The sequence below is a fragment of the Nyctereutes procyonoides genome, unplaced genomic scaffold, assembly GCF_905146905.1.
Source record: "Nyctereutes procyonoides isolate TBG_1078 unplaced genomic scaffold, NYPRO_anot_genome, whole genome shotgun sequence".
Taxonomy (NCBI): domain Eukaryota; kingdom Metazoa; phylum Chordata; class Mammalia; order Carnivora; family Canidae; genus Nyctereutes; species Nyctereutes procyonoides.
In genome coordinates this window covers 1,530,046-1,554,752 of record NW_026575125.1, presented here as the reverse complement: position 1 = coordinate 1,554,752, position 24,707 = coordinate 1,530,046, and the positions used below count along the sequence as shown (strand labels likewise).

General features: G+C 48.6%; 1 protein-coding gene across 4 annotated transcripts; it reads left to right on the top strand.

Annotated features, from left to right (window-relative positions):
* Positions 1–224: 224 nt before the first annotated feature.
* ARSL (arylsulfatase L) lies at positions 225–23,933 on the top strand. 4 transcript variants are annotated; one of them, XM_055337334.1, is made up of 11 exons: positions 225–289; positions 5,398–5,442; positions 6,627–6,776; positions 7,648–7,769; positions 9,504–9,626; positions 11,426–11,849; positions 13,587–13,723; positions 16,124–16,258; positions 17,004–17,166; positions 19,674–19,795; positions 22,963–23,933. In XM_055337334.1, the coding sequence occupies exons 2-11, from the start codon at positions 5,420–5,422 to the stop codon at positions 23,319–23,321; spliced, it is 1,758 nt and encodes a 585-aa protein (XP_055193309.1). In that variant the 5' UTR covers positions 225–289; positions 5,398–5,419; the 3' UTR covers positions 23,322–23,933. The 4 variants fall into 4 exon arrangements, with proteins under 4 accessions (XP_055193309.1, XP_055193310.1, XP_055193311.1 ...); XM_055337335.1 differs by lacking the exon at positions 225–289 and adding an exon at positions 1,511–1,691; XM_055337333.1 differs by lacking the exon at positions 225–289 and adding an exon at positions 2,723–2,764.
* The last annotated feature ends 774 nt before the right edge of the window (positions 23,934–24,707 follow it).

The window sequence follows — 24,707 nt, the reverse complement described above, 5'->3', positions numbered from 1 at the left end:
TTTAGCAAAAGGATCTTTCATCTCAGCTTTCAAGGGCCACCAAACATACATATATAATTAAGGGGGCTTAATTAAGTCAAATATGTTTTCCGCCGGGATAATTCTCTTAAAATCTCCACCAACGACTGCAGTTAGGTTTTTCAAAAGAGCAAAGAGAGAGTAGATGTGCAAGGGGAGTTTCAGCATCTTAACATCTTTTGCAAACTCTCAAGAGTAGCTTCCATCTTGCCGTCTAAATGTGTCTTATCAGCACTGCATCTTTAAGCCTCAACGCACACCTCTCCGGAAGGTGAGCATCATTAGCTGCACATATAGGTGGATATAGCATCGCACTGACACAGCCTGGATGCAAGATTCAGTTACACACTCCTAGAAAAATAGTTGATCGAAGAAATGCTTAGAAGATAGATGATAGATAGATAGATAGATAGATAGATAGATAGATAGATAGATGAAAGGGTGGATAGATATAGATGGTAGATAAGACAGTTGGATGAATGGATTGATGGATAGATAGATGATTATTGGATGCATGGGTGATACATAGATGATGGATAAATTGGTGGATAGATGATGGATGGATGATAGATAGATAGTAGATATTCTCGATAGTTGGATGGATCAATAGATGATAGATATGATGGATGGATAAATAGATGATGGATGGATGGATGGATGATGGATGGATGGATGATAGATGATGGATGGATGGTTAGATGATGGATGGATGGATAGATAATGGACGGATAGATGGATAGATGATGGATGGACAGATGAATGGATGCATAGATGATAGGTGATGGATGAATAGGTAGATGATGGATGGATAGATGATGGACAGATGGATAGATGATGGATGGATGGATAGATGATGGATGGATGATAGTAGATATTCTCGATAGTTGGATGGATCAATACATGATAGATATGATGGATGGATAAATAGATGATCGATGGATGGATGGATGGATGGATAGATGGACGAATAAATGATAGGTGGTTGGATGGATAGAAGAATCGCTTCTATCACAGCACCTTTTCTCATTTAATTACACCCTTTATTGTGGTCCCATCATGTGTCTGAAAAAGGGGGTATGTGTGCAACGACAAGGAGACACGTGTGTTGAGGTGAGAAATACCACGAAAAAGGCAGGCATGTCATCGGCCAAGCACACAGCTTCAGCCAGAGCTCCATCATTTCTGGAGATACAAGCAAGGAGCCAGCCTTGCAAGGAGGTCACAGTTCAAGGACACCCTAATCCTGGAATCCTGGAAGCCCTCACCCTGTAATGCGATCTCTGCAAACAGACCTGCTCCCCAGGGAGCCTGGTTTGCTTCTAAGGCCGTTCTGCTGCCGTCTCCCTGTGATGTCTGGGCTGCTGCTGGAGACTGCCTGGAGGCACAAAAGCAAATACAGAAGAAGCTCAAGGTCCAGGTTGGGGAGGGGGTGTGGTGCCAATTAGAACCCATCCTGGCAGGAAGTGATGCCAGCCACATAGACACAGCGTTTCATGTCATCCTACAGCCACAAATGACTCAAAACCAAAACGCACAATGATCCCGTTTCAGGGCAGCAGAAAAACAGGTGTCTCAAGAGGTGCTACGTGTGGGGCACGTACAGTGAAAAGTCGCCAAGGGCTTGTTCCTGGGATTTCTCAGCTACGAGGAGGATCCAGCGGCTCCCAGGCGCTGTAAGTCTGGGCCCGGAGCCTCAGTGTACCCCTTAGTGCCTTACCCCCCAGCATCATCCACCAGCCCTGCCACGAGCACCAGCTACTCCTACCGAAAGGCGCTCACCTGCTTTTTGCTATGATTTGTTCAATTCATGACGGATTCTCGAAGCCGGGAAGTCGTAAGACGGTGATGGGCCCCGCGTGAGCCTCACATCAGGCCTCGCCGGAGCTCAGGCCGCAGAGAGCAAAAATGCACGAGGGGGGCTACAAGGACGGGCGTTTGCATGTGATTCCCCCCCCCCCCCCCCGGAAGTGTGCGGAGAGCGCTCATCCAGAGAAGTCTTTGAAAGGGATCACGTATGCCTGGAATCTGCATCCTGCCACCACCGGAGGAGGGAAGACAGGGGGCTCTAGTGAATAGAAAACACGCAAACAGCAACGGGCGTAAAGGTGGAAGGAGCTCGCGCGCGGCGGTGGGGCTAGGGGGGCGCAACCTGCTGGCGGTGAGGATGCTTGGTGGGGTGCGCACAGCTGTCGTCGCCTCTTTTTCTCTTCTTTTGGCAATTTGGTCATTTGTGAGGCAGATGCGGGGGCTGGGGCAGGGGGAGGGGGAGCCACAAAACGCCAGGCGCGCTCGGGAGGCATTTGTCAAGGCCAGGGCTTCCCCACTGTGGGAGGGAGCGCAGCAGGCGAGCTCCCCCGGGGGGTAACAAAGTCGGGAGCGGGAATGAATGAGTCACTGCGCTCAGCAGGGGGGTCCGCCCCGCTGCCGCTGCCCGAAGGCTCCTGCGGAAGAACAGCGGGTCCCCGGTGCGACCCGGCGGACGGTGCCCTGCAGGGCGGGGGCGGGGCGGGGGCGGGGGGGGGCGGGGGGCAGCTCCCTGCGCAACCGAACTTGCTTCCCGCCAGCTCCTTGCCCGCGCTTTGAGGCCCGAGTCCGCTACGCACATGCGTGCAGCGGCCCGCAGGCCCGGGACTCGCAGCCTCCGCTCCCTGCGGGGCCAGCGCCCACCCCCAGCGCCCAGCGCCCCAGCCCCCAGCGCCCGCCTCCGCCCCCGCCCCCGCCTCGCTCCCGGAGCGCAGCCCCTCAGGTAAGACGCCCTCCCCGCGGGGCCCGAGCCCGGATGCTGCGCAGCTGTCCGGAGCAGCACCCCCACCCGCCCTGCAGGGCACACCCCCGCCCCCCACCCTGCAGGGCACCCTCCCCCCCCACCGGCCCCATTACCCCCCGCCCTGCAAGGCACCCTCCCCCCTGCCCCCCCCCGCACTGCAGGGCACCCCCCAGCCGCCCCAACCTGCAGGGTACCCTCCCCACCGCCCCCCACCCTGCAGAACACCCTTCCCCGTCCCCCCCACCCCACCCTGCAGGGCACCCTCCCCCCCCTCTTGCCCTGCACGGCGCCCTCACCCCCGCCCCCCCACCCTGCAGGGCACCCTTCAGCACTCCCCACGCTGCAGGGCACCCCCCAGCCCCCCTCGCTCTGCAGGGCACCCCCCCAGCACTCCCCACCCTGCAGGGTACCCTCCCCACCGCCCCCCCACCCTGCAGAGCACCCTTCCCCCATCCCCCCTACCCCACCCTGCAGGACACCCTCCCCCGCCCCGCCCCCCCCAGGGGCACCCTTCCTCCTGCCCCCCTGCACTGCACTGCAGGGCACCCTACCCCTGCCCCACCTCCCCACCCCCCACCCCCCCCCCCCCCGCCCTGCACGGGACTCTCCCCTAGCCCCCCTCCGCTCTGCAGGGCACCCTCCCACCTCACCTCGCCCTATAGGGCACCCTCCCCCGTCTTCCCCACCCTGCAGGGTACCCTACCCCCTGCACCCCCTCACCCTGCAGGGCACCCTCCCCCGCCCCCCTGCCCTACGTGGCACCCCCCCACCCCCCCTGCAAGGCACCCGCTCCCCCCGCCCTGCTGGGGACCCTCCCCCTGTCCCCCCCTCCGCCCTACAGGACACCCTCCCCCTGCACCCCCAGGCCCTCCCCACGCCCCCTGCAAGGCACCCGCTCACCCCGCCCTGCTGGGGACCCTCCCCCTGTCCCCCCCCCCCCCGCCCTACAGGGCACCCTCCCCCTTGCACCCCGGCCCCACCGCTCCCCCCCCATCCTCGGAGGCCTCTCTGGCCATCCTCTAGAAGGGATTTTGCAGAAACATCAGTGGGAGATCTCAGTGGTTGCCGGGGGTTGGGGCAGGGAGGGATGAACAGGTGCAGCACAGGGGACTTTTAGGGCAGTGAAACCACTCAGTAGGATGCTACAATGGTGGATCCATGTCATTATACGTTTGTCCAAACCCACAGAATGGACACCGCCAACAGTGAGCCCCGATGTAAACTGAACGATTTGGATGATAGAAACAGCACATAGGTGTAATCACAAGACACCATACATCCTCCAGAAGGGGAAAGAAAAAAAAAAGTCCTTGGAGCTGGGTGGCTCACACCTCACTAAAATCCTTCCTGGAAATGAATAAAGCAAGTCAACAGCCATGGTTGGGTGCTAGACTTTGCCCGCTGATGGAACCCGTCAGCCTTTATCGCATCTGAAAACTTCCCTACCACCCTACGTGCGGTGTCCACGTACAGCCCACAAATGAACTTATCCCGTGGGGTCTTTCTCTACACATGCTTGGCCCTGTCCTCGCTACGCATTACGGGCATCTGGTTGACCACAGGCTCATTACCCTGTCCTTCTGCTGAGGTGAATCAAGTGTGCAAGGGTGTGAGAAATCACCTGAGATGGCCAAGGAGCTTGGGAAAAAACCCCTACCACCTTGTGGCCAAGGACTGATGTTCACAGAACATGAAGGGCACGGAAAGGTCAGGCTGGATTGGAAGGACGAGGAGCCCATCTGGCCCTCCTCGGGGTGGGGGGTGGCACTCAGGAGGGCTGGGTGCCTTCTGGGCTCAGAAGCCCCCCAACTATGGAAGCCAAGATCTCTTCAAACAACTCATGAGTAGGGCTTCAGGTCACTGCAAAGGCCATGCCAGGTCAAGGTCCCTGACCCACAGAACCCCAGCTTGGTTTTCCCTTCATGTCTGAGCCAGGAGCTGGGGAATTCGATAAAGAATTCGTACTTAATGGGGACAGAGTTTCACTCTGGTTGGATGAGAAATTCCTGGACGTGGGTGGTGGCGATGGTTGTTCAACTGTGTGAATATGCTCAAGGCCCCTGAGCTCCGTGCTTAACGATGGCTAAGACGGTACATTTCGTTCTATGCATTTATGACAATTTTTTTTAAAAGTTGGATATTGGAGATTATTTCAAGTGAATAATCTTATCACTTAATTTTGCATTTTCTCTCCTTTCTACATTCGATATCAAAGATCACAAATCTGTGGTTCACGGGGGCAAACATCACCTGATTTGCAAATAATGTTGCAGCGGAAGCCAGCAACCCCAGTCACGTGTGTATTGTCCATGACAGCTGCCGTGTTACAGCCACAGGGTGGACCATCGGGGCAGGAAAGCCCCAAATATGTTAAATGCTTACCACCTGGCCCTCGATAGACGCACGTCCTATATTCTTAACGCAGCATTCAGCATCTTAAGTCTCTCCAATAAGGAAGATCATTCTTTTCATGAGTTTTCAGTCATTGTTTTAAGGTTTTATTGAGAGCATCAGAGAGAGAGTCTCCCTTTTGCTCCGTACTTACTATTTTACATATGGAATTGGTGCAAATCTGCTGCCTTTGTTACAATACACCTCTTTATTTCCTACAGGGAATAAAAGGCAGAAGACAATATGCTGCATCTGGAGCATTCCTGGTAAGACGGGATTACGGGCGATCGTTAATCTTCTGTTTCTGCTTCTACATTTCTGTACGTCCCTTTGCCAGGATGCATCGACCCAGTAGGCTTGCTCACCTAGTCACTGATTGTGCATCGGGGGGACTGGTCCTGGGACTCAGGATTCATATCAGTGACTCACACTCCCCCCATCCGGGAGCTTCTGAAGGAATCTTCTCATGTTTTCCACGGAGCCCGTATGGCCAATCTTCTTCAGAGACTCAGATCCCATCTGTATTTCATGGCACTGGGGATTGGAACACTCTTGTCCTGCTCTGTGTGGACGTGGCCAAAGTGGCTCCACGGACGCCACGGTTATGGGAGTGATGAAGGTGAAACAGCCTCCAGCCTTTGTGGCAATTCTTCCTTCTGATATGCCACCACGAGGGAGTCTCTACCCTGGGCTGGAACCTCCATCACCCCAACAGACCCACTTCCCATCAGGTATCAGTGAGCGAAAAAGGTCAGTCACATTCGTGCTGGACTATACAGAGACTTTGAATTGACTCTGAATCACCAGGTAGAGGGCACCTGGGTGTCTCAGTGGTTTGAGCATCTGCCTTTGGCTCAGGACGTTACTCAGGGTCCTGGGATCGAGAAGCAGGCTCCCTCTCCTATATCTCTGCCTCTCTCTGTGTGTCTGTTCATGAATAAATAAATAAAATCTTTAATAATCTTTTTTAAAAAAAGAATCACCAGATGGTATCGGTAAACCCTTGCCCTGACTTTTCCGCTCTGCCTTACTCTGGTCGGTAGGTCCAGTCCCACAAAGTGCCAAAGATAACCCAGTTCAGCGCAGTTCACTTATTTAAGGAAAAATAAACAAGAGGCAAGGGGGAAGGAGCTATAGATGTTCCTTGGACCTGATCCATGCATAATAAGAAACCAAATTAGGGCTTTTTCTTAATCATGGGTATGATGATCTAACAACAGGGATTCAAAAAAATTGTTTACAGTGGGAAATAAAACCATCAAGAGCATGAATTGTCTTCAGCTAAAAAAAAAATTAAATGCCTAAGAATAGACTCAAACTCTTCTGCAGTGGGATGCTAATATCAAAGTCCCCTAAAATGGTGACACCCCTAAAAAAAATCCCATTTACAGAAGTCACGTAAATGAAATGGGAAGCAGGGTGAAGCGTTCATCGGCACCTTGTGTTTCAGGAGCTGGCTGGCTGTGATGGTCGGTGTGCTTCTGGGTGCCAGGCCCTCGGCTTGCAGGGATTTATCCGGTTCGCGTCCAAACATCCTTCTTCTGATGGCGGACGATTTTGGCATCGGCGATATCGGCTGCTATGGCAACAACAGCATCAGGCAAGGATCCGAGAATCGCTCATCGGGCATCCCGACGAAGACACCAGTGACAGTGGATCTCGCTCTTCAGACGTGCGATCCAAACTTCGACAGGATTCTGTGCACGTTTCCTTGAACACCCTCTCACCCTTCCTTCTTCCCACCCCAGCACTCACCCCAGCTCAAATTCATCCTGCCTGTGACTCCTCACTTCACTTTGAGACATGGTTTCCATCAGCACGGTCTGTGGTAGACAGTGTTTGAAAAAACATTTGTGTTGCATCTGAGTCAAAGACCCGAGCTTACTCATGCTCCGCTTCCACCCATCAGGCCAAGACCACTCGCTCATACATGACTTCGGCGCCTCCTGCTGAAAAGCTCTGCTTCAGACAGCAGAATCCATGTCACCACCACGACATGCTTATCTGTCAATGCTGCTCCATCTCTCTGAGAATGAGCTCACTGCATCGCCTTAGTCACATTCCCATTACCCTTGAGGGCCCGGCTCAGGCCACAGCACGGAGCTACATCTGAATCCCACCCTCCCGTACCAACTACCATCTGTTGGTGCCAGGAGGTCAAATTTCCCAATCAAAACTGTGAATCCCACGTGAAAAAGCACGGCGGGCTCTCGATTCTGAGTTTCCCCTAATGCCCATCTCAGTACGAGTAGCGTGTTGCAAAAACTTAGCAAACGATATCAAATTGAGTTTCCGTTTCTCTGATGGTTTGGATGACATTTGAACATCTTGCCTTTTGGTCATTCCCAAGAACACCTTGATGTGTTACATGACGATGGCCTGGTTTTCTATGGACTATGTAGGTGTGCCTGTGGAAAAGCCTGTTGAGTTTGTTTGTTAAGGAATAAAACTGTTCCTGTTTCCCTCTGCAGGACTCCAAATATTGACCGCCTCGCAGAGGATGGGGTGATGCTCACCCAGCACATCGCGGCTGCTTCAGTGTGCACCCCAAGCAGGGCTGCCTTCCTAACGGGCAGATACCCTCTGAGATCAGGTTTGTCCTCCCTCATGTCCAACCATGGTTCCGGAGAAGAAAAAGCTCCCGGTATTAGAGGAATTAAAGGGTGGGGAGATTATTCTCCCTGTGGGTAGACAATAATCTAATCCCTCCATAATTTTACCATCAGATTCGGTCAGTAAGAGCCATAGAGCCCCACAGATAGTGAGGTCACACAGGCAGGGGGATTGAGCAGGGAGTAGTCGAAAAGTTCAAAAAGTCTGTGTGATGTCCTTCGTGTGCTCCTGCTCTTTGACCCTAAAGATAAGAAACCTCCGCATCAAGGGCTATCTCCTTTGGTTAAAGCCAACTGATTGCAATTGTTAAACCATATCTCGAAAGACCTTCACAGAAACACCTCAGCTAGTGGACTTGTGTTTGAATAACTAGAGACCGACCTGGCTGTGGGACACATCAAACAGACTCTCACAGACCCTCACATGTGTGGGTCCCTGGCACCCTCTCATGCCCCAGGGAAGAAGGAATCCCACCCAACGTAAGCAGAAACACGCCGGCTGTCTTTGTTATGGCCAAGAACCATGTGTGTCTCACTAGTCTTCCCCTGAACCAGACGCATGCTCAAAGGTGTAGAAAAATCTCAGAAAGAATTCTCCAACTTCCTCAATAATGATTGATGAGGTAGATTCACTCTTGGAACCAGGTAGATCTCTAGCAAGACGGAGCTGCCTTCGTCAAAATGATCTAGGAGGCACAGAGCATCTTCCAAATCGGTGGTTTTCCACTGCATACTGCAGAACTTTAGAAAAATGTTTAGTTTACCTCTTTTAATTTTTTTTTTATTTATTTATGATAGTCATGGGAGAGAGAGAGAGAGAGAGAGGCAGGCTCCATGCACCGGGAGCCCGACGTGGGACTCGATCCCGGGTCTCCAGGATCGCGCCCTGGGCCAAAGGCAGGCGCCAAACCCCTGCGCCACCCAGGGATCCCAGTTTACCTCTTTTAAACACTTGAGTAGATGCCTTGGATTTATGAGAGTCAGTGTGATTTTTATCCGCGGCTCCCTACGTTGTTAGCACATACGAATTGTCTGCGGTATCCTGCAACCGTTCCAAATCTGCGCTTCCACCCCCAAACCAACTAAAACCACAGTCTCTAGTGGGGAGCGGAAGCAGATGGATGGCTCGGTTGGCTAAGCATCCAACTCTTGGTTTTGGCTCAGGTCATGATTTCAGGGTCATGAGACTGAGCCCCACATTAGGCTCCACATTCAGCCTGGAGTCTGCTTGAGGTTCTCTTCCTCTCCCTGCTCACTCCCTCTCTCTCTTTCCCTAAAATAAATAAATAAATAATAAATAAATAAATAAATAAATAAATAAATAATAATAAATAAATAAATAAATATTAAAATAAATAATAAAATAAAATATAAAATAAAACTTTATGGATTGACAACCAGGTTTCAGAATATTCTGGAGCTTCCCAAATGATTCCAAAGTACAGGCGAGTTTGAGAATCCCTGCATTATATAAAGACTTCGGTGAAATGATAAAACCATTTTTAAGTCTCCTTCCTTTTTCTCCTTAAGTCTCTTTGTGTTTATAACCTTCACGTAAAAGGACACTAAGCCTTCTTGCTAAGTTTTCAGTTAATTTTTCACCACATATTTTAAGTGAAAAATTAATAGTAGTGATAAAATCTGTCAATTAATGATAATGATAGAATCTGTCAATGTGCGATGGTTAACGTTTCTTTGAAAATGGTTCCCCAAAGGTATGGTTTCCAGTAATGGTTATCGTGTTCTTCAATGGACCGGAGTATCTGGAGGGCTTTCGACCAATGAGACAACTTTTGCAAAAATATTAAAAGACAGAGGATACGCCACTGGACTAATAGGTATGTACGTTTTTAGTATTAAGCACCTTTCTTTTCTATGGAGAGTATATTCAACCGAAAAGGTTGGAAAGGCAGTGGTTTTGAGGCAGTGGGATTGTCCTCCAGACAGAAAGCTCCATGAATGCAGGGATGACCTCACTACAAAGAGTGCTTAGTGTTGGGGGATCCCTAGGTGGCTCAGTGGTTTAACGCCTACCTTTGGCCCAGGGTGTGATCCTGGAGACCCGGGATCGAGTCCTGGTTGGGCTCCCTGCATGGAGCCTGCTCCTCCCTCTGCCTGTGTCTCTGCCTCTCTCTCTCTTTCTCTGTGTCTCTCATGAATAAATAAATTAAATCTTTTTTTTTTTTTTAAAGATGCTTACTGCAAAGTAGTTGCTCAAGAAATATCAGCTTAATGAAACACCTGCCATTTCTTGGTATTTGTTGATGCACCTTGATTTTTTTTAAAAAAAGGAAATTTTTTTCTAAAGTCACCAAATCACCATCAATTTCCATAATGCTGTTTTCCTTAAATTCTGCACAAAAATGCGACTGCAAGGCTTAATTACTTCCCTCTCTGCTTCCATAAATGGCATATTTATCTTTCTAGATGTCAACAAACCATGTCTTATATAGAATGAAGTACGATGAAGGATAATCGTTTCTTGACAGGGGTCCAAGCTGTCACTGTCATCATCATGTTATAGTAATAATTTTTTATTAACAGTGCCATCTATTGATCATGAAGAGCAACACGAGCTGATACACTGAGTATCACATGCAATAGGCTTATTATCATTTTTCAAGAGAGAAATCTATTTTTGTGGAACATTCCTTGGAAAATTGGAAAATTGCATGAGGTTTTCTGGATGAGAGATGCCATTTGGGGTGGTGGGAAGACACATAGGTCTCTATCAACACTCTAGGAGTGACCATAGAGAAGCATGTGCCATTGATTGTACTTGAAACCTGTGCCATGTAGAACCTATGGCCTACCATGACTCTGACCACCATTACAGTGGTTTAACAAAGACAGGGAAAGAATGGTAATTCCAAAGTTGGGAAATCTTTTACACCCACTGATTATAGCAGATTGAGTTTTCTAGAGCAATCAGCCCACTCCGTGCCTTCCTTATTGCTCAGTCACAGACCTTTGCAAATTCAGGTACAGTAGACTGAATCATGGTCACCAAAGATATCATGTCCTACTTGCTGGAAGCTAAAAGAAAATACTAACTTATATGGAAAAGGGGTCTTTGCTCATGGGACTAATTCAAGGATCTTGAGATGTGGAGATTATCCTGGATTACCCAGGTGGACCTTATATGCGAGGGCAAGGGTCCTGTTAAGAGACATGTAGAGGGATATTTGACGCGGAGGAGGAGAAGTTCGTGTCGCCACCGAGGCAGAGATGGGAGGGGTATGACCGCAAGTCAAGGAATGCATGAGTCCCCAGAAGCTAGAAGAGGCAGGAAGGATCCTTCCCAGGAACCTACAGAGGGAACATGGCCCTGTCACAGCTTGATTCTGGACTCGTGGCCTTAGAACTGGGTGAGCATGAATCGCTATTGTTTTAAGCAACCGCGTTTTCGGAAATTTGTTTCAGCAGCTCAGGAAACCATGTATCACGTAACGTTGCCACGCAGGGTCCTCATTCCCCTGTAACAATGAAGCCAGGCTGTGATGGAACTCTACCCATGCACCTCTACTTCCCTGCCCTATTCCTGAACCCAGCAGAGCACCTGGAATGCAGCAAGCACACAATACCTACCAGCCAGTGATCAACTAGTTGTCACGTGGGTGTACTTTTTGCCTTTCAGGAAAATGGCATCTGGGCCTCAACTGTGAATCTTCCAATGATCACTGCCACCACCCACTCAACCATGGATTCGACCATTTCTACGGAATGCCCTTTTCCATGATGGGAGATTGCATCCACTGGGAGCTGTCAGAGAAGCGTGCAGGCATGGAGCACAAACTCAATGTCTGCTTCCAAATCATGGCCTTCGCTGCCCTCACGCTCACTGCTGGGAAACTCACCCACCTGATATCAGGCTCATGGACTCCGGTCGTCTGGTCAACCATAGCTGCCACCTTGCTCTTCGTGACCTCATATTCTATAGGTGTCCTGATTGTTCACGCAGACTGCTTTCTGATGAGAGACCACACCATCACTGAGCAGCCCATGCACTTTCAAAGGACGACATCTCTTATTCTCAAAGAGGTCTCCTCCTTTGTCCAAAGGTGAGCGTCAAAGAGTTAGCTCCATCCTAGCGCTCTGGTCCATGCTCAAAATGCATTTGAAAAAATCTTTTGAGTTCCTTTCTGTAATGGAGCTATGAATGGGGAAATCGCCCTGGCCCAGAAAGATATTTTTGGTAAATCGGGCCAGAGATGTTGTTCAGTTGAGTCCAGCTTGATCGCGCCCATTGAAACAAGTGACAGGGATCCCTGGGTGGCGCAGCGGTTTGGCGCCTGCCTTTGGCCCAGGGCGTGATCCTGGAGACCCGGGATCGAATCCCACGTCGGGCTCCCGGTGCATGGAGCCTGCTTCTCCCTCTTCCTCTCTCTCTCTCTCTCTCTCTGTGACTATCATAAGTAAATAAAAAAATTAAAAAAAAAAAAAAAGAAACAAGTGACAGGTCAGTTGAAACTTGCTGCTGGCCCCTCCTACTTGGAGCCAGTCCTCTTAGTAAGCACTGACTGATCACCTCAGGCCATATTTAACTAACAAAACAAACTGAATCACTGAAGATTTACAACAGATTCTAAATATTTTTAAAGCTCTGTCATCAGAACTGTTGCTAACTTGACCCTAAATGTAAATTTGAATAACAAAGGGACTCAGTACGTCAGAGCCGAGAGGGGCCTGGTAAAAAGCTACACCAGAGTCAGTTCCACGCTCCCCAAGTGTGTCCCAGTAAAGTGGGGGACACCGTGGAAACCCAATTCACCTGGTGGTGATGAGGTTGCGATCATGTTCCAGAACATTCTTGTCATGGAATTGCCTAACATGGGTCAGAAATGATGCTGATAATTACAGTTGACCCTTGAGCAACATGGGGTCCCTGGGGTATCAACAGCTGACACCATGTGTTGTTGAAAATCACACATACCCTTGACTCCCCCAAAACTTAACTGTTAATAGCCTATTGTTGACTGGAAGTCTTACTGATACCATAAGTAGTCGGTCAACCCATGGGTTGTATGAGTTCTTACAATAAAGTGAGCTAGAGAAAAGAAAATGTTATTAAGGAAATCATAAGGAAAATACATTTATAGTACTGTACTGTATTTATATCTTTTTTAAAAAAACCCACATATAAGTGGATCTGCAACACAATGAACCTGTGTTGTTCAAGGGTCAACCGTAGCTTGCAAATGGCAGCGGGTGAGCCTAACGTGCCCCAAGTAAGTCTAAGACGTTCACTTTTGTTTCTGTACTTTAACGACACACAGTGGGTCATAGAGATCAGACGGAGAGAGGGGAGGGGCAGGTGAGGCATCGCCTCGGTGGGGGGACGGTCAAACCGAAATCAATAACGTAATAATCATCATTTTAAAAGTGTGTTTTTAAACAATCATGTCAGGGCCTAAACTTTGTCGCTCGAGAGCAATTAAACAGAAAACCATATACGCAAAATGTCCTTTTGTTCTATACGCTAATGTTCGGGACGGGGAACATATCCCGAAATAATTGAATGGAATAATTGTCAGATCAGACAGTTGCCTGGCCTTCTTCTGTCTTGCCTTCACTTGCCAGAAGTATGTAGGGTTATAAGTTGATAAATTCCGGGAAAGAACGCACAGTATCAGTGCAAATTTTGCAACAGACTTTATAGAAGGGTCAAGTCATCCCATTAAAGAGTAGCAGATACACTTGTTTGGACGTGATCATCTCGGTCTGTATTTTGCATCCCCCGGGACCCGAATCTCTGCTTTTATGTAAAAGTGGCTCCAGTCGCTGTTATTTATTTTCAGAAACAAGCACAGACCTTTCCTCCTCTTTGTCTCCTTTCTACACGTGCACACCCCTCTGATCACTACCGAGAAGTTCCGCAGGAAGAGCGCGCACGGGCTGTACGGGGATAACACGGAAGAGATGGACTGGATGGTGGGTAAGTGCCTTTTCCCCGGTGAAAACGGAACTGGTGCTCCTCCCGGAACAGCAGGAGGAAAGGACATGCAGGATGAGATGACATTGATCCAGGCGACAGCTGGGAGAGGCAGTGTGAGTAGTGCGATCTCATCGCGTACATGAAGGGTGTACGCGATTATAGCCTTTTCCTCACTGCGTTTGCTTTGTTTCTGCTCATCACTGTCGTAGGTGGGTTGATTTTCGATTCTCTCCCAGGAGAACGTAGATTAAAATCCCCATGGGTAGGATGGTCTTGCTCTGTTTTCCTCCTGCATCCCCTGGGCTTGGAATCGTATCTGGCACGACAGACAGCACACATTTCTTCAATGGTACATGGATATGGACACAGCCACTTTTCTGAGTCTCACCCAAGGACTTGGGTGCCCCTGGGTTGATGTAGTGGCAGACAGAGAGGGCCAGGAGCTACAGCAGCATGGGAATCAGAGATTTCAGGAGAAAACATACTTTTAAAAATCTGTTGAAAACATCAACTTGGAGGAAAATGCATTATATTTGAGTGAATTGTTGGGGGAAATGCTGGACGTTGGGAGACACGTAGGCAAAGAGCAATGTCACATCACATCCCTAGTGGGGCTTCAGGACAAACTCACTCAGTGCTGCACTATGTATGGTCCTTGTGTGGAAGAGATTAAGAATCTCTGGAAGATACAGGCTGTTTTATGTGATACCAAATATTAAGTGTCTAAAACACAATTCACCATGACGCACGTTGAGGGAAACCCTTTTTCCGTGAATATAGGTGAGGATGTAGGTAGTAGAACACGTACTGGATGATAAAGTCTGAAATTCTCCAGTACAGAGTTTAAAAAAAAAAAAAAAAAAAACCCTAAGTCCCTCAAGATAAGGAACTCTGAAGCCGTATTTCTAGAATCTTCTCTATGGCTTCCGTGCCTCTGTGTTCCAGTTTCAAACTCAATCAAGCCACAGTATGATCATTTTTTAAATGAAAACCGTTGTCCTGGTGCAGGTAGGTGAAGGAGAAGGGATTTTTAGGACAGAGAATCTATTTTGTCTGATACTATAATGCTGGATGCATAGCATTATGCATTGATCAAAACCCTTAAAATGTACAACGCCAAGAGCGAACTACCACAGAAACTACAGACTTTGGTTAATAGTAACGTGTCACTATTGGCTCACTGATGACACGAAGACTCGGCTTACCCATAAAACCCAAAGCTGTTCTAAAAATATTAAAATACATAAATAAATAAATAAATAAATAAATAAATAAATAAAAATATTATTAATTTAAGGAGGGGGATTTAGTAGAACCGCAAATTCACAAATCTGTGTCCAAAACAAAGCACCTGAAAACAAAGAAATGGTTGAACCGTGGGTGAGACCAAGAAAGAGCAAAAATAATGACATGGTTAATTTAAAGTTAAGTGAATGGACAATTGTCTTAATTGCGCTCAATCGAACCAATAAAATGCAGGATCATCAGACCGTATCAAAAAGCAAGACCGGGGGATCCCTGGGTGGCGCAGCGGTTTGGCGCCTGCCTTTGGCCCAGGGCACGATCCTGGAGACCCGGGATCGAATCCCACGTCGGGCTCCCGGTGCATGGAGCCTGCTTCTCCCTCTGCCTGTGTCTCTGCCTCTCTCTCTCTCTCTCTCTCTCTGTGTGACTATCATAAATAAATAAAAATTAAAAAAAAAAAAAAGCAAGACCGGAACCCAAAAGACATGCTGTTTAGATCTAAAGGCACAGATTAGGTCACAGTAAAAGCTATCCAAAAACAGGATCTATTTGAGACCATAGTCAACTTTCACGGTGTCCGGTCCTCATGACAGGGGGCAGATTAAAAGCCTGGTCCATTGTTAGAAATAAAATAATATGATTCTTCTCGTCCGGTTAAAAAAAAAAAATCTCATGGACATGGCAAATTGCATCAACCATAAGCTTTCCCTTTGAGGTGACTATAAGACACCTGGAGCCAGAGGTGTAAACTATTCTTCATCAATGGACACATGTCGCCAGTGCCATTGTCAGCCTTCTTCCTAGAGCCCCTCGATCTCCTTCTTTTTTTTTTTCTCCCCTCTTTCCTTTTTTTAAAATTGAAGTATGATTGACTCTATAATCTTCTTCTACCTCCTTTTTAAGACTTTGCTATGTTGTCCTATGTAGTGTATGCCCTACAGCTTGCCTTAAACTTTTTGGAAGCAGGATGGGGTGTATCTAAGGGCGTATATGAATCTTGGGTCAGCATGATTCTACCGCTGCTCACCCCCATTAAATGTTAACGCTAAAGGCTCATTCTCACGGAAAGATCCAGAATGCTGAAGCACACGCTGAATACTTTGGTTTCAGACCCTCTTCCATTTTGACCGGCTCAAATGCATGTATCCTCTGCAGGGCAGATCCTTGATACTTTGGATATGGAAGGGTTGACCAACAGCACGCTTGTTTATTTTACGTCGGATCACGGGGGATCTTTAGAGGCCCAACTCGGAAAGGAGCAATATGGCGGCTGGAATGGAATCTACAAAGGTAGAGAGATGACCCGATCCTTGTGTATGGTCTTTATCCCCATCCTACAGTTCCCAACCCTTCCTATGGAATGGGGCCACCCACTTCAAGAGAATCACCAGGGACTTTGCTTTGCGATTCAGGGTGGAAATGACAATTTGTCATGGTCAAATCTGTTGTGTGGGTGTGTTTTTTTTTTTTCCTTTTGCACAATGCCGTGGGTTTTGGTATATTCACGGAATTGTGCAACCGTCACCACCGCTGAATTGCAGAACATGGTCACCTCCTCAAAAAGAGACTCAGTACCCATTTGCAGTCATTCCCCGGTTCCTCCTTCGCCCAGCCCCGGGCAAGCACCAACTTATTTCAGTCTCGGTGTATTTCCCCATCGTAACCATGTCAGGTAAATGGAGCCATGCAGGATGCGGTCCTTGGCTACCAGCTTCCTTCACCGTTTTCCAGGTTCATCCACATTTTGACAAGTGTTAACTGCTTCATTCCTTTTCATGGTTGAATAACCTTCCTTTGTACGGATGGACCACATTTTGATTATCCCTCCATCAAGTGATGGACTCAGGAATTAGGCAATGCATCCAAGCAGAGTGGGTGCCACGGCAGCCACATCATATTCAAACTGGAATCCTATCAACTAGAGACACATCATCCTTGGATGTACCCCGCCCCCCCCAAAGATCGTAAAACACGCTGCCAAAAAAAAAAAAAACATGGAACAATCATATTCTTTTCTGTTCATGTTTACACACAGGTGGCAAAGGGATGGGGGGCTGGGAAGGTGGAATCCGCGTCCCAGGGATCTTCCGGTGGCCTGGGGTGCTGCAGGCCGGCCGCATCATCCACGAGCCCACCAGCCTGATGGATGTTTTCCCCACCGTGGTCCAGCTGGGGGGCGGCGAGGTGCCCCAGGACAGGTACAGACAGCCCAGGGAACCCTAGCAACTCAATTTGGCACAGAAACATGTCTGTGAAATGTCATTGTCCTTCTTGTATTGCATGGCACATCCATGAAATGAGTATCTGGGACAACACTCTAGGCTCCCTGTTATTAGCGACAGGGGTCAGCTGTCTGCTTCATTTTATACGTACGAATCCACTTCTCCTCTCCCGATTCTTAAGTGGAGGCATTTCATTATGGCGGTCATTGAAAAAGGTAACAATTCATCACAGGAAACTCCTTTTCACGTACTGCGGTAGAGATTTTAGATTCCAATTTTCCTTTGTCTTAAAAATTACAGAAAATTTAGGGTGGGGGAGTAGAAAATAAAATTATGTCATAATCTGATAATTATGTATACAATCATATAATTATTATGCAATCGCATGATAAATGATCCTCAGACAATTACAAATTGTACGATACATATCATGTATCTAGATCTACATCTAGATCTATCTAGATATGCAGATTTATTTTTTTTAATTTTTATTTATTTATGATAGTCACAGAGAGAGAGAGAGAGGCAGAGACACAGGCGGAGGGAGAAGCAGGCTCCATGCACCGGGAGCCCGACGTGGGATTCGATCCCGGGTCTCCAGGATCGCGCCCTGGGCCAAAGGCAGGCGCCAAACCACTGCGCCACCCAGGGATCCCTAGATATGCAGATTTAGATATATCTTTTAGATAGATTTTCCATAGTTTATATGTATTTATGTAAATATATAGAGAGAGACTTAGAGGTCCTTGTGCCTCTAAATAAATATTTAATAATTAATATTTAATTAATAAATAAAGAATTTAATGCCTTCGTGGCATTTTCTTTCAACCATCCCCTTATAGTTGGACACTAGCCTTGCCGTAAAAAAACAAACAACAACAAAAATAACCACTATCTTGTCATGTTGCTGCCTGTCATAATTACTTCCTTAGTAAGAATCCTTTAGAACGTAAATTCCTGAGTCAAAGAATATGGCCATTTATAGGTAAATCTCTCGATATGTTTTGTCAAATTGTTCCTTGGGGATCACCACCAGCCATAAGGGAGATGTCTATTTTAAAACATAATAGAACTAAAATAAATATAAATTCCTGCATAGGTTCCTCATATGTGTGTGTACAAACATACATATATGTGTGTATTGTAATTTTCACTGTTTTATCACTAGAGAGGTTGACTATTTCACCTTAACATTCTGTTTTTTCTTGCACTGAATATCATATCTTTTTTCATTTTTTCCCCCTAATTGGATGCTAATTTTTATTATTTATTTTAATTTTTTAAAAGATTTTATTTATTTATTCATGAGAGACACACAGAGAGAGAGAGAGACAGAGACACAGGCAGAGGGAGAAGCAGGCTCCATGCAGGGAGCCCGACGCGGGACTCGATCCCGGGTCTCCAGGATCACACCCTGGGCTGAAGGCGGCGCTAAACCGCTGAGCCACCCAGGGCTGCCCCATGCTTATTTTTAAATTAAGTTATAATGTATCACTTGCTTTAAAAATAGAAATTTATGTGACATGTATATTGCGAATGTGTTGTTGCACTAGAAGGTAAAATAAATACAGCCACATAGTGTGTGCATATATATGTGCTTGTGTGTATATGAATACATATATTTGAAGGTGTGATTATATATATGTATACACGTGTATGCACGCACATCCATGTTGTTGATAGATTCTTTTATTTCATTTTCATGATAATTAGTGACTCTAAGCAAAGTCTACTTGGGGTTCTGAATTCTCTACCTTGATAAAGAACATTGGTCAAATTGCAGAGAAAGATCCCTTTTTAGATTAGAGTTTTTAGATTAGATTAGATTTTTAAGATTAGATTAGATTTTTTAGATCTAAAGATCCCTTTAGATTTGAGACTTTTACATCTGTAAAAATCTATCCTCAATATTGATGATTTACTTTTGATCCTGAAAACTGACCAGGTCACTGGGACAGAAAATGCTCAGGGCCATCCCTGCAAATCACAAGTGGTAGATTTGGGCTTTCTCCTAAGAAGGGTGGAGAAAAGTGCAAGTGGGATCCCAAGAAACCTCCACCCATCCTGAATGGGACTGGAGCTGGATCATGGAAACTGAAGAAGACGAGGAAGTGGGAAAGGGGGGGAAGACAAGGCAGGCAGGCGTGGAGGAGGGGCTTCGGAGGCAGACAAGGGAATGGTACCCGGTGTTGATGAAGAACGCACCATATCCCTTAATGGCTTAGAGCCCAATAGAGTGTAAGACCAAAAAGGCATTTCACGGAATCCTCAGCTTTTTCTTGCATTCATAATAAGGCTGGGAAGGTGATACCTTAAGCCGAGCATGTCCATGTCGGATCCTCGGGGCTCTTGTAGCCAAAGCTGATGCCTGTAGACGAGTAATGGGAGTGGTGGTTTCAATGCTTCCCCAAGCTCGCTAAGGCTCGCGCGTGCCTTGTGTGCGCACTTGCAGCATCCGTGAGTCTCCGTGCTCCTGTCTGCAGGGTGATCGATGGCCGGGACCTGCTGCCCTTGCTGCTGGGGACAGCGCAACACTCTGGCCACGAGTTCCTGCTGCACTACTGCGAGAATTTCCTGCACGCAGCCCGCTGGCGCCAACGGGACGGTGAGTACTCTGGGTGACTGAGTCGCATCTTGGCCTCTGCTCCCGTGGCTCTGCTTCACACCAGCCCTTTTCTCTGTTTCTTGGCACTAATTTTTCCTGACATCAGCAACATCCTTGCTAATGCAAGCCGCCAGTCACCTTAGCACCCCATTACCGTCGCTTACGGGATTTTTATATGGCTTTCCTGCGCACCAGTGCTCCAGTCTGCCTCTCCCCCTTCGAAGCCTCTGCCCTTAACAGCATTGGTTTCCACCCGTCTCAACCACCGTAACTCAATGACTCCATCACATCCTTGTTGTAATGATCATAACTTTGTGATATAAGCAGCAACGTCCGTGCGGAATAATCTCTGTACTTAGAAATTTCCTGGGCTGTTTTGGCCCAACTGGGCTTTTAAAATAACTGTAAAATCATTTTTTTAAAAAAAATTTACAGCTAGATTATTTAAAAATCCTATGGAAATATGAATTGGCTTTGCATCCCATGTGTAAATTCTACTCAGGGAGAAGACTGGTTATCTTCACAATATCGGATTTTCCCAACTGAAACATGTTATGTCCCTCCACTTATTCTTCTTATTTCAAAAATATCCATTTCATCAAGCACAGTTTCTCCCGTCCCAAGTAATCTCACTGTATTTCATTTGCCTCCACGTTTATATGAATCTATTTTCCATCTTCACCTAACTGGCATATCCAGAGGTTTTCTGTTTTTAGGCGTCATTTTTCGTTCGAAAATCCAGTTCTTGCATCTGCTCAAAAACTGTTATTTTTAAATTTTATACGCAGCTGATTTCTGCCGCTACCTTTGCCTTCTGATAACAGAGTTTCGCCTAATTGAGTGACTTTTCTTGATTTCTAGTTCCCTATTATTTTGCCACGTGCTGATATTTTCTCCTCTCTTTTGGATTTGCCCTACGATTGATTGGATGTGTGACTTTGTGATTGCGTAGGTTTTATGATTCTTTTCTTCCTCTGGTGTTTGGGAAGAGCCGTATTCTCCTTGTGATTTATCTCTTACCTTTCCATTCCTCAAAACCATTCTCTTAGAAGCCTCCAGCTGTGTGAATCAAGAGTGAAGGCATACCTCTTGGGATTTCCCTTATTTAAGAGCCGTCTTTTTTTTCTTTTTCTTTGAATGTCCCTCCTTTTCATCCATTCTTTTCAATATCATTGTAATCTGGTATGACTTTTATTGCTACATTTTTGGTTCTTTAAAATCATTTATTACACATCTCCTTCCCTTTTTGAGGGTTTTCTAAAAACCGTCATTCCACTGTACAGCCCAGTCTACAACCATGCATGCCTAGCAGCACAGATAACCGGGTCCAGTGTTCAAATCTGTTCTTTTACATTGTGGCTAGCCCATCACTGACCTGTCATCTCTGTTATTGGGCGAATATTTCTATATTTTTTTAATGGTGACTAGAGTGTATTCCCACGGCCCAAGCCTCTTCAGTGGTACCCCTGAGTGGCCTCCAGAGGTCTCCTGTTTATCCTACATGCATGATCCACTTAACCCCCTGCTGAAAATCATCCCAAGACCCCCATTGCACACACACATCAGGATAAATTCGTCCTTGTACTATGAGCGAGGCCCTCCCCATCTCAGAACACTCGTAGGGCGACTGGATCTCCATGTGACTGGCTCATTCTTGATGGTCAAATGCAAAATTACCTTCCCAGCAAGGCTTTCTTGACCCAAACGAGTCCCCCTACACCCATGCGCCCCACACACTCACACCTACCTCCACCATCACCTCCTGCCACCTGGACCAGTTGCATTTTTTCCCCAGGCATTTTGCACTTCACAGTTTCCTTATTTGTGTATGTTTACCACTATCTGGTCTGTTTCCACTCACTGAGACTTAATCTCTCTTCTCTTTGTTCTTAACACATTTGCTGGATTATGGAAGTCGTGACTGACCTTTATTGAGCAGGTGACGGAGGGTATTCCATTTCACCCTGGAGACAATGGTAGATGACAAAGGCTATGCCCATGTCTCAAGCGAGCAGACTGGGAGCTGCTAGGTCACCCTAAGTGCTCAGAGGTGGACAGAGGACAGAGATGTTAATCACAGGGTGCAGGTCTGTAAACACCAAAGCACAGGGGCACCAGCCCCAGGAAGCAGGACTCAGGCAGGGCGTAAGAAGGAGGGGGCATGCCCTCCTGCTTGCACACACTTGCTAGGGAGGGGCCGTGCTTCCTGGCCTCCTTCTCCTGATCCCAGGAGCAGCTGTGACCCATATCTGTCCCTGCTTCCTGGTCTTTCTGCCCCTGGAGGAGGCAGGGCCACTAGAGTCCTCTCTACCCTCCAGTGACACACATGGCTTCCCCAGACTCACTGGTGCCATTTTAAGCCTCTGAGCATCCTGCCTGGGACAACCTATGACAGGAGGAGCTCACTCCTTTGCCAACAGTTTTCCCGAGCTGTGATTCCATCTTAGCTCGGGACAGACTGGTGGCTTCCAGACAACAGACACCTGCTGGGTGGTAGATGGCCACCTTCTTGCTGTGTCCCCACATGGTGGAGAGACACAAGGGAAGCAAAGCTCTGTCCTGACACTTGTCAGAGCTCATCCCATTTCTGAGGGCTCTGTCCTCGTGACCTGTTAACCTCCCAACGACCACCTCCTGGTTCCATCCTGTTGGGGGTCAGGGCTGCCATATATGAATTTTGGAGGCACGCAAATTCGGTGCGTAACATTCACATACTGTAAGACTCAATCTTTTAAAATGTACAGCTTGGGGGCATTTAGCACATTCAACATGTTGTGCAGACATCATCTGTGCCTAGTTCCAGAACATCCCATTCCTCCAGAGACCCGGTCCCCATTAGCTCCCACTGCCCATTCTCCCACCCAGGCACTGGTATCCACCCTTCTACTTTCTGGGTCTATGGATTTGCCTGTTGTGGACGCCTCATACAACTGGGATCGCACACTCTGTGGCCTCGTGTGTCTGGCTTCTCTCACGGAGCATCCCGTTTTTGAGGTTTATGTCAGAGCTCCATTGACCTTTATGGCAGAATGCCATCCCATTGCGGGGCTGGCCCACAGCTGCTTATCTGCTTATCCATTCCTCGCTTCAAGGACACATGGGCCTGTCTCCAGCAACACATTCTATGTCTCCACGTGAGCCCCCTGACATCCTTGTCCTTCCCTCAGGAGGAAGACTGTGGAAGGTCCACTACACGACCCCACTGTTCCACCCAGACGGAGCCGGCGCCTGCTATGGGAGAGGGGTCTGTCCCTGCTCCGGGGACCAGGTAGCCCATCACGACCCACCTTTGCTCTTCGACCTGTCCAGAGACCCTTCTGAAGCCCACGCCCTCACTCCGGACACGGAGCCCTCGTTCTATCACGTGATGGACACAGTGGCTCGGGCCGTGGAGGAGCATCGCCGGACCCTCATCCCAGTTCCGCTGCAGCTGGATACGCTGGGCAACATCTGGAGGCCCTGGCTGCAGCCGTGCTGTGGCCAGTTCCCCCTGTGCTGGTGTGACCGGGAAGGCGACCCACGGTAACTGCCCGGCAGGACAGCTGGGTCCCCCCTACCCCAACCCCTGCCCTTTGTTGCCGGTGGAAATTAAACCCCCATCTGAAGTTAAGCGTCCATTTCCATGAGTGGAACAGTTGTGCCCTTCAAAACGCAGAGGTACAAGGAAGAGGCAGGGGCGTGCGCTCGTCACGGCAACACGAGCCAGGAGGGGTCGTTCAGGCCTGGCAACAAGGGAGTGGGGAGCAAAGCCCGTCCTGCCATGGGCATTTCCACCAGCGGACCCCAGCCCCATCCGTTTGGTGGGACCCCACCAAGAGTGCACAGCCCCAGTGGAAGCTATTCCTGTGTCGTACGGAGTAGGGGTTCGCGTGCGCAGAGACGTCGTTGGCTGTGGGGCCTGGGGGAAGATCCCCATCCTGCTGGAGGCCCGACCTGGGCACGTCCAGTGCGCTGAGCCGGGTCCTCATGCAGTGACCTCCCAGTGCAGAGCCTGACACCGAATACCCAGGACGGCCCCCCAGTTCTGGGCTTCCCTAAGTCACCAGGGCATGTGCTCAAGAATCACTTGAAGAGGCCCTGTTTGAAGTGTCTTTTTTCTCCTCGACGCTGAAAATAATAAACCGACACTCTGAGTTGGTCCCCGGGTCTCCCCTTCTTTTTTTTTTTAATGTTTGTTTGTTTGTTTGCTTATTTATTTATTTATTTATGATAGAGAGAGAGAGAGAGAGGCAGAGACACAGGAGGAGGGAGAAGCAGGCCCCATGCCGGGAGCCCAACGGGGGACCCAATCCCCGGACCCCAGGATCGAGCCCTGGGCCAAACTGCTGAGTCACCCAGGGATCTCCCCGGGGTCTCCCCTTTTCAGGGCAGGTTATTACACTGGGTCCCAGCTAGCCTGTGTGCTAGACAACCAGCAGGGTGGCAGCTTAGGCCTCGCCCTCATCCTTTCCAAGCTCTGGAGGCGGCAAGCCGGGACCAAGGTGCGGGCAGCAGGGTGGGTTCCTGCCCAGAGGCCTCTGCCAATTCCAAGGCGCACAGGTCTTTCTCCAAACACACCCTTCGCAGAGTTTTCAAGGAACAGCCTCCAGGGCACTTAGGGCAGCCCCCCCCCCCCCCCACCGCCCCAACACACACACACACACTTTGGGAAAGCTGAATTCCCAAGCATTGTCTCCCCAACGCGCAGATGGGAGTTGGGAAGGGAAACGGAGAAGTCGGGGCAGGTCATGGGGAGCGGGTCATGGGGGGCAGGGCGGGGATGCGGGCACCAGGAAGGCCCCGAGGGAGAGTCCCCGGGGCAGGGTCTGACCCACGGCCCCAGGGCACGCGCGCTGCAGCGCTTGCTGCAAGAAAGGGGCTCGCCGGCCGACATTCCCCATGGGGCCTGCACCCCAGTGTCCCGGGGGTGCGC

Bases quoted from the DNA above. Each gene is read 5' to 3' on its own strand.
- ARSL (XM_055337334.1), top strand. From the start codon at position 5,420: ATGCTGCATCTGGAGCATTCCTG. The intron at 16,259-17,003 runs GTAGAGAGATGA...GTTTACACACAG, and splicing joins CTGGAATGGAATCTACAAAG to GTGGCAAAGGGATGGGGGGC. The intron at 17,167-19,673 runs GTACAGACAGCC...TCCTGTCTGCAG, and splicing joins GGCGAGGTGCCCCAGGACAG to GGTGATCGATGGCCGGGACC.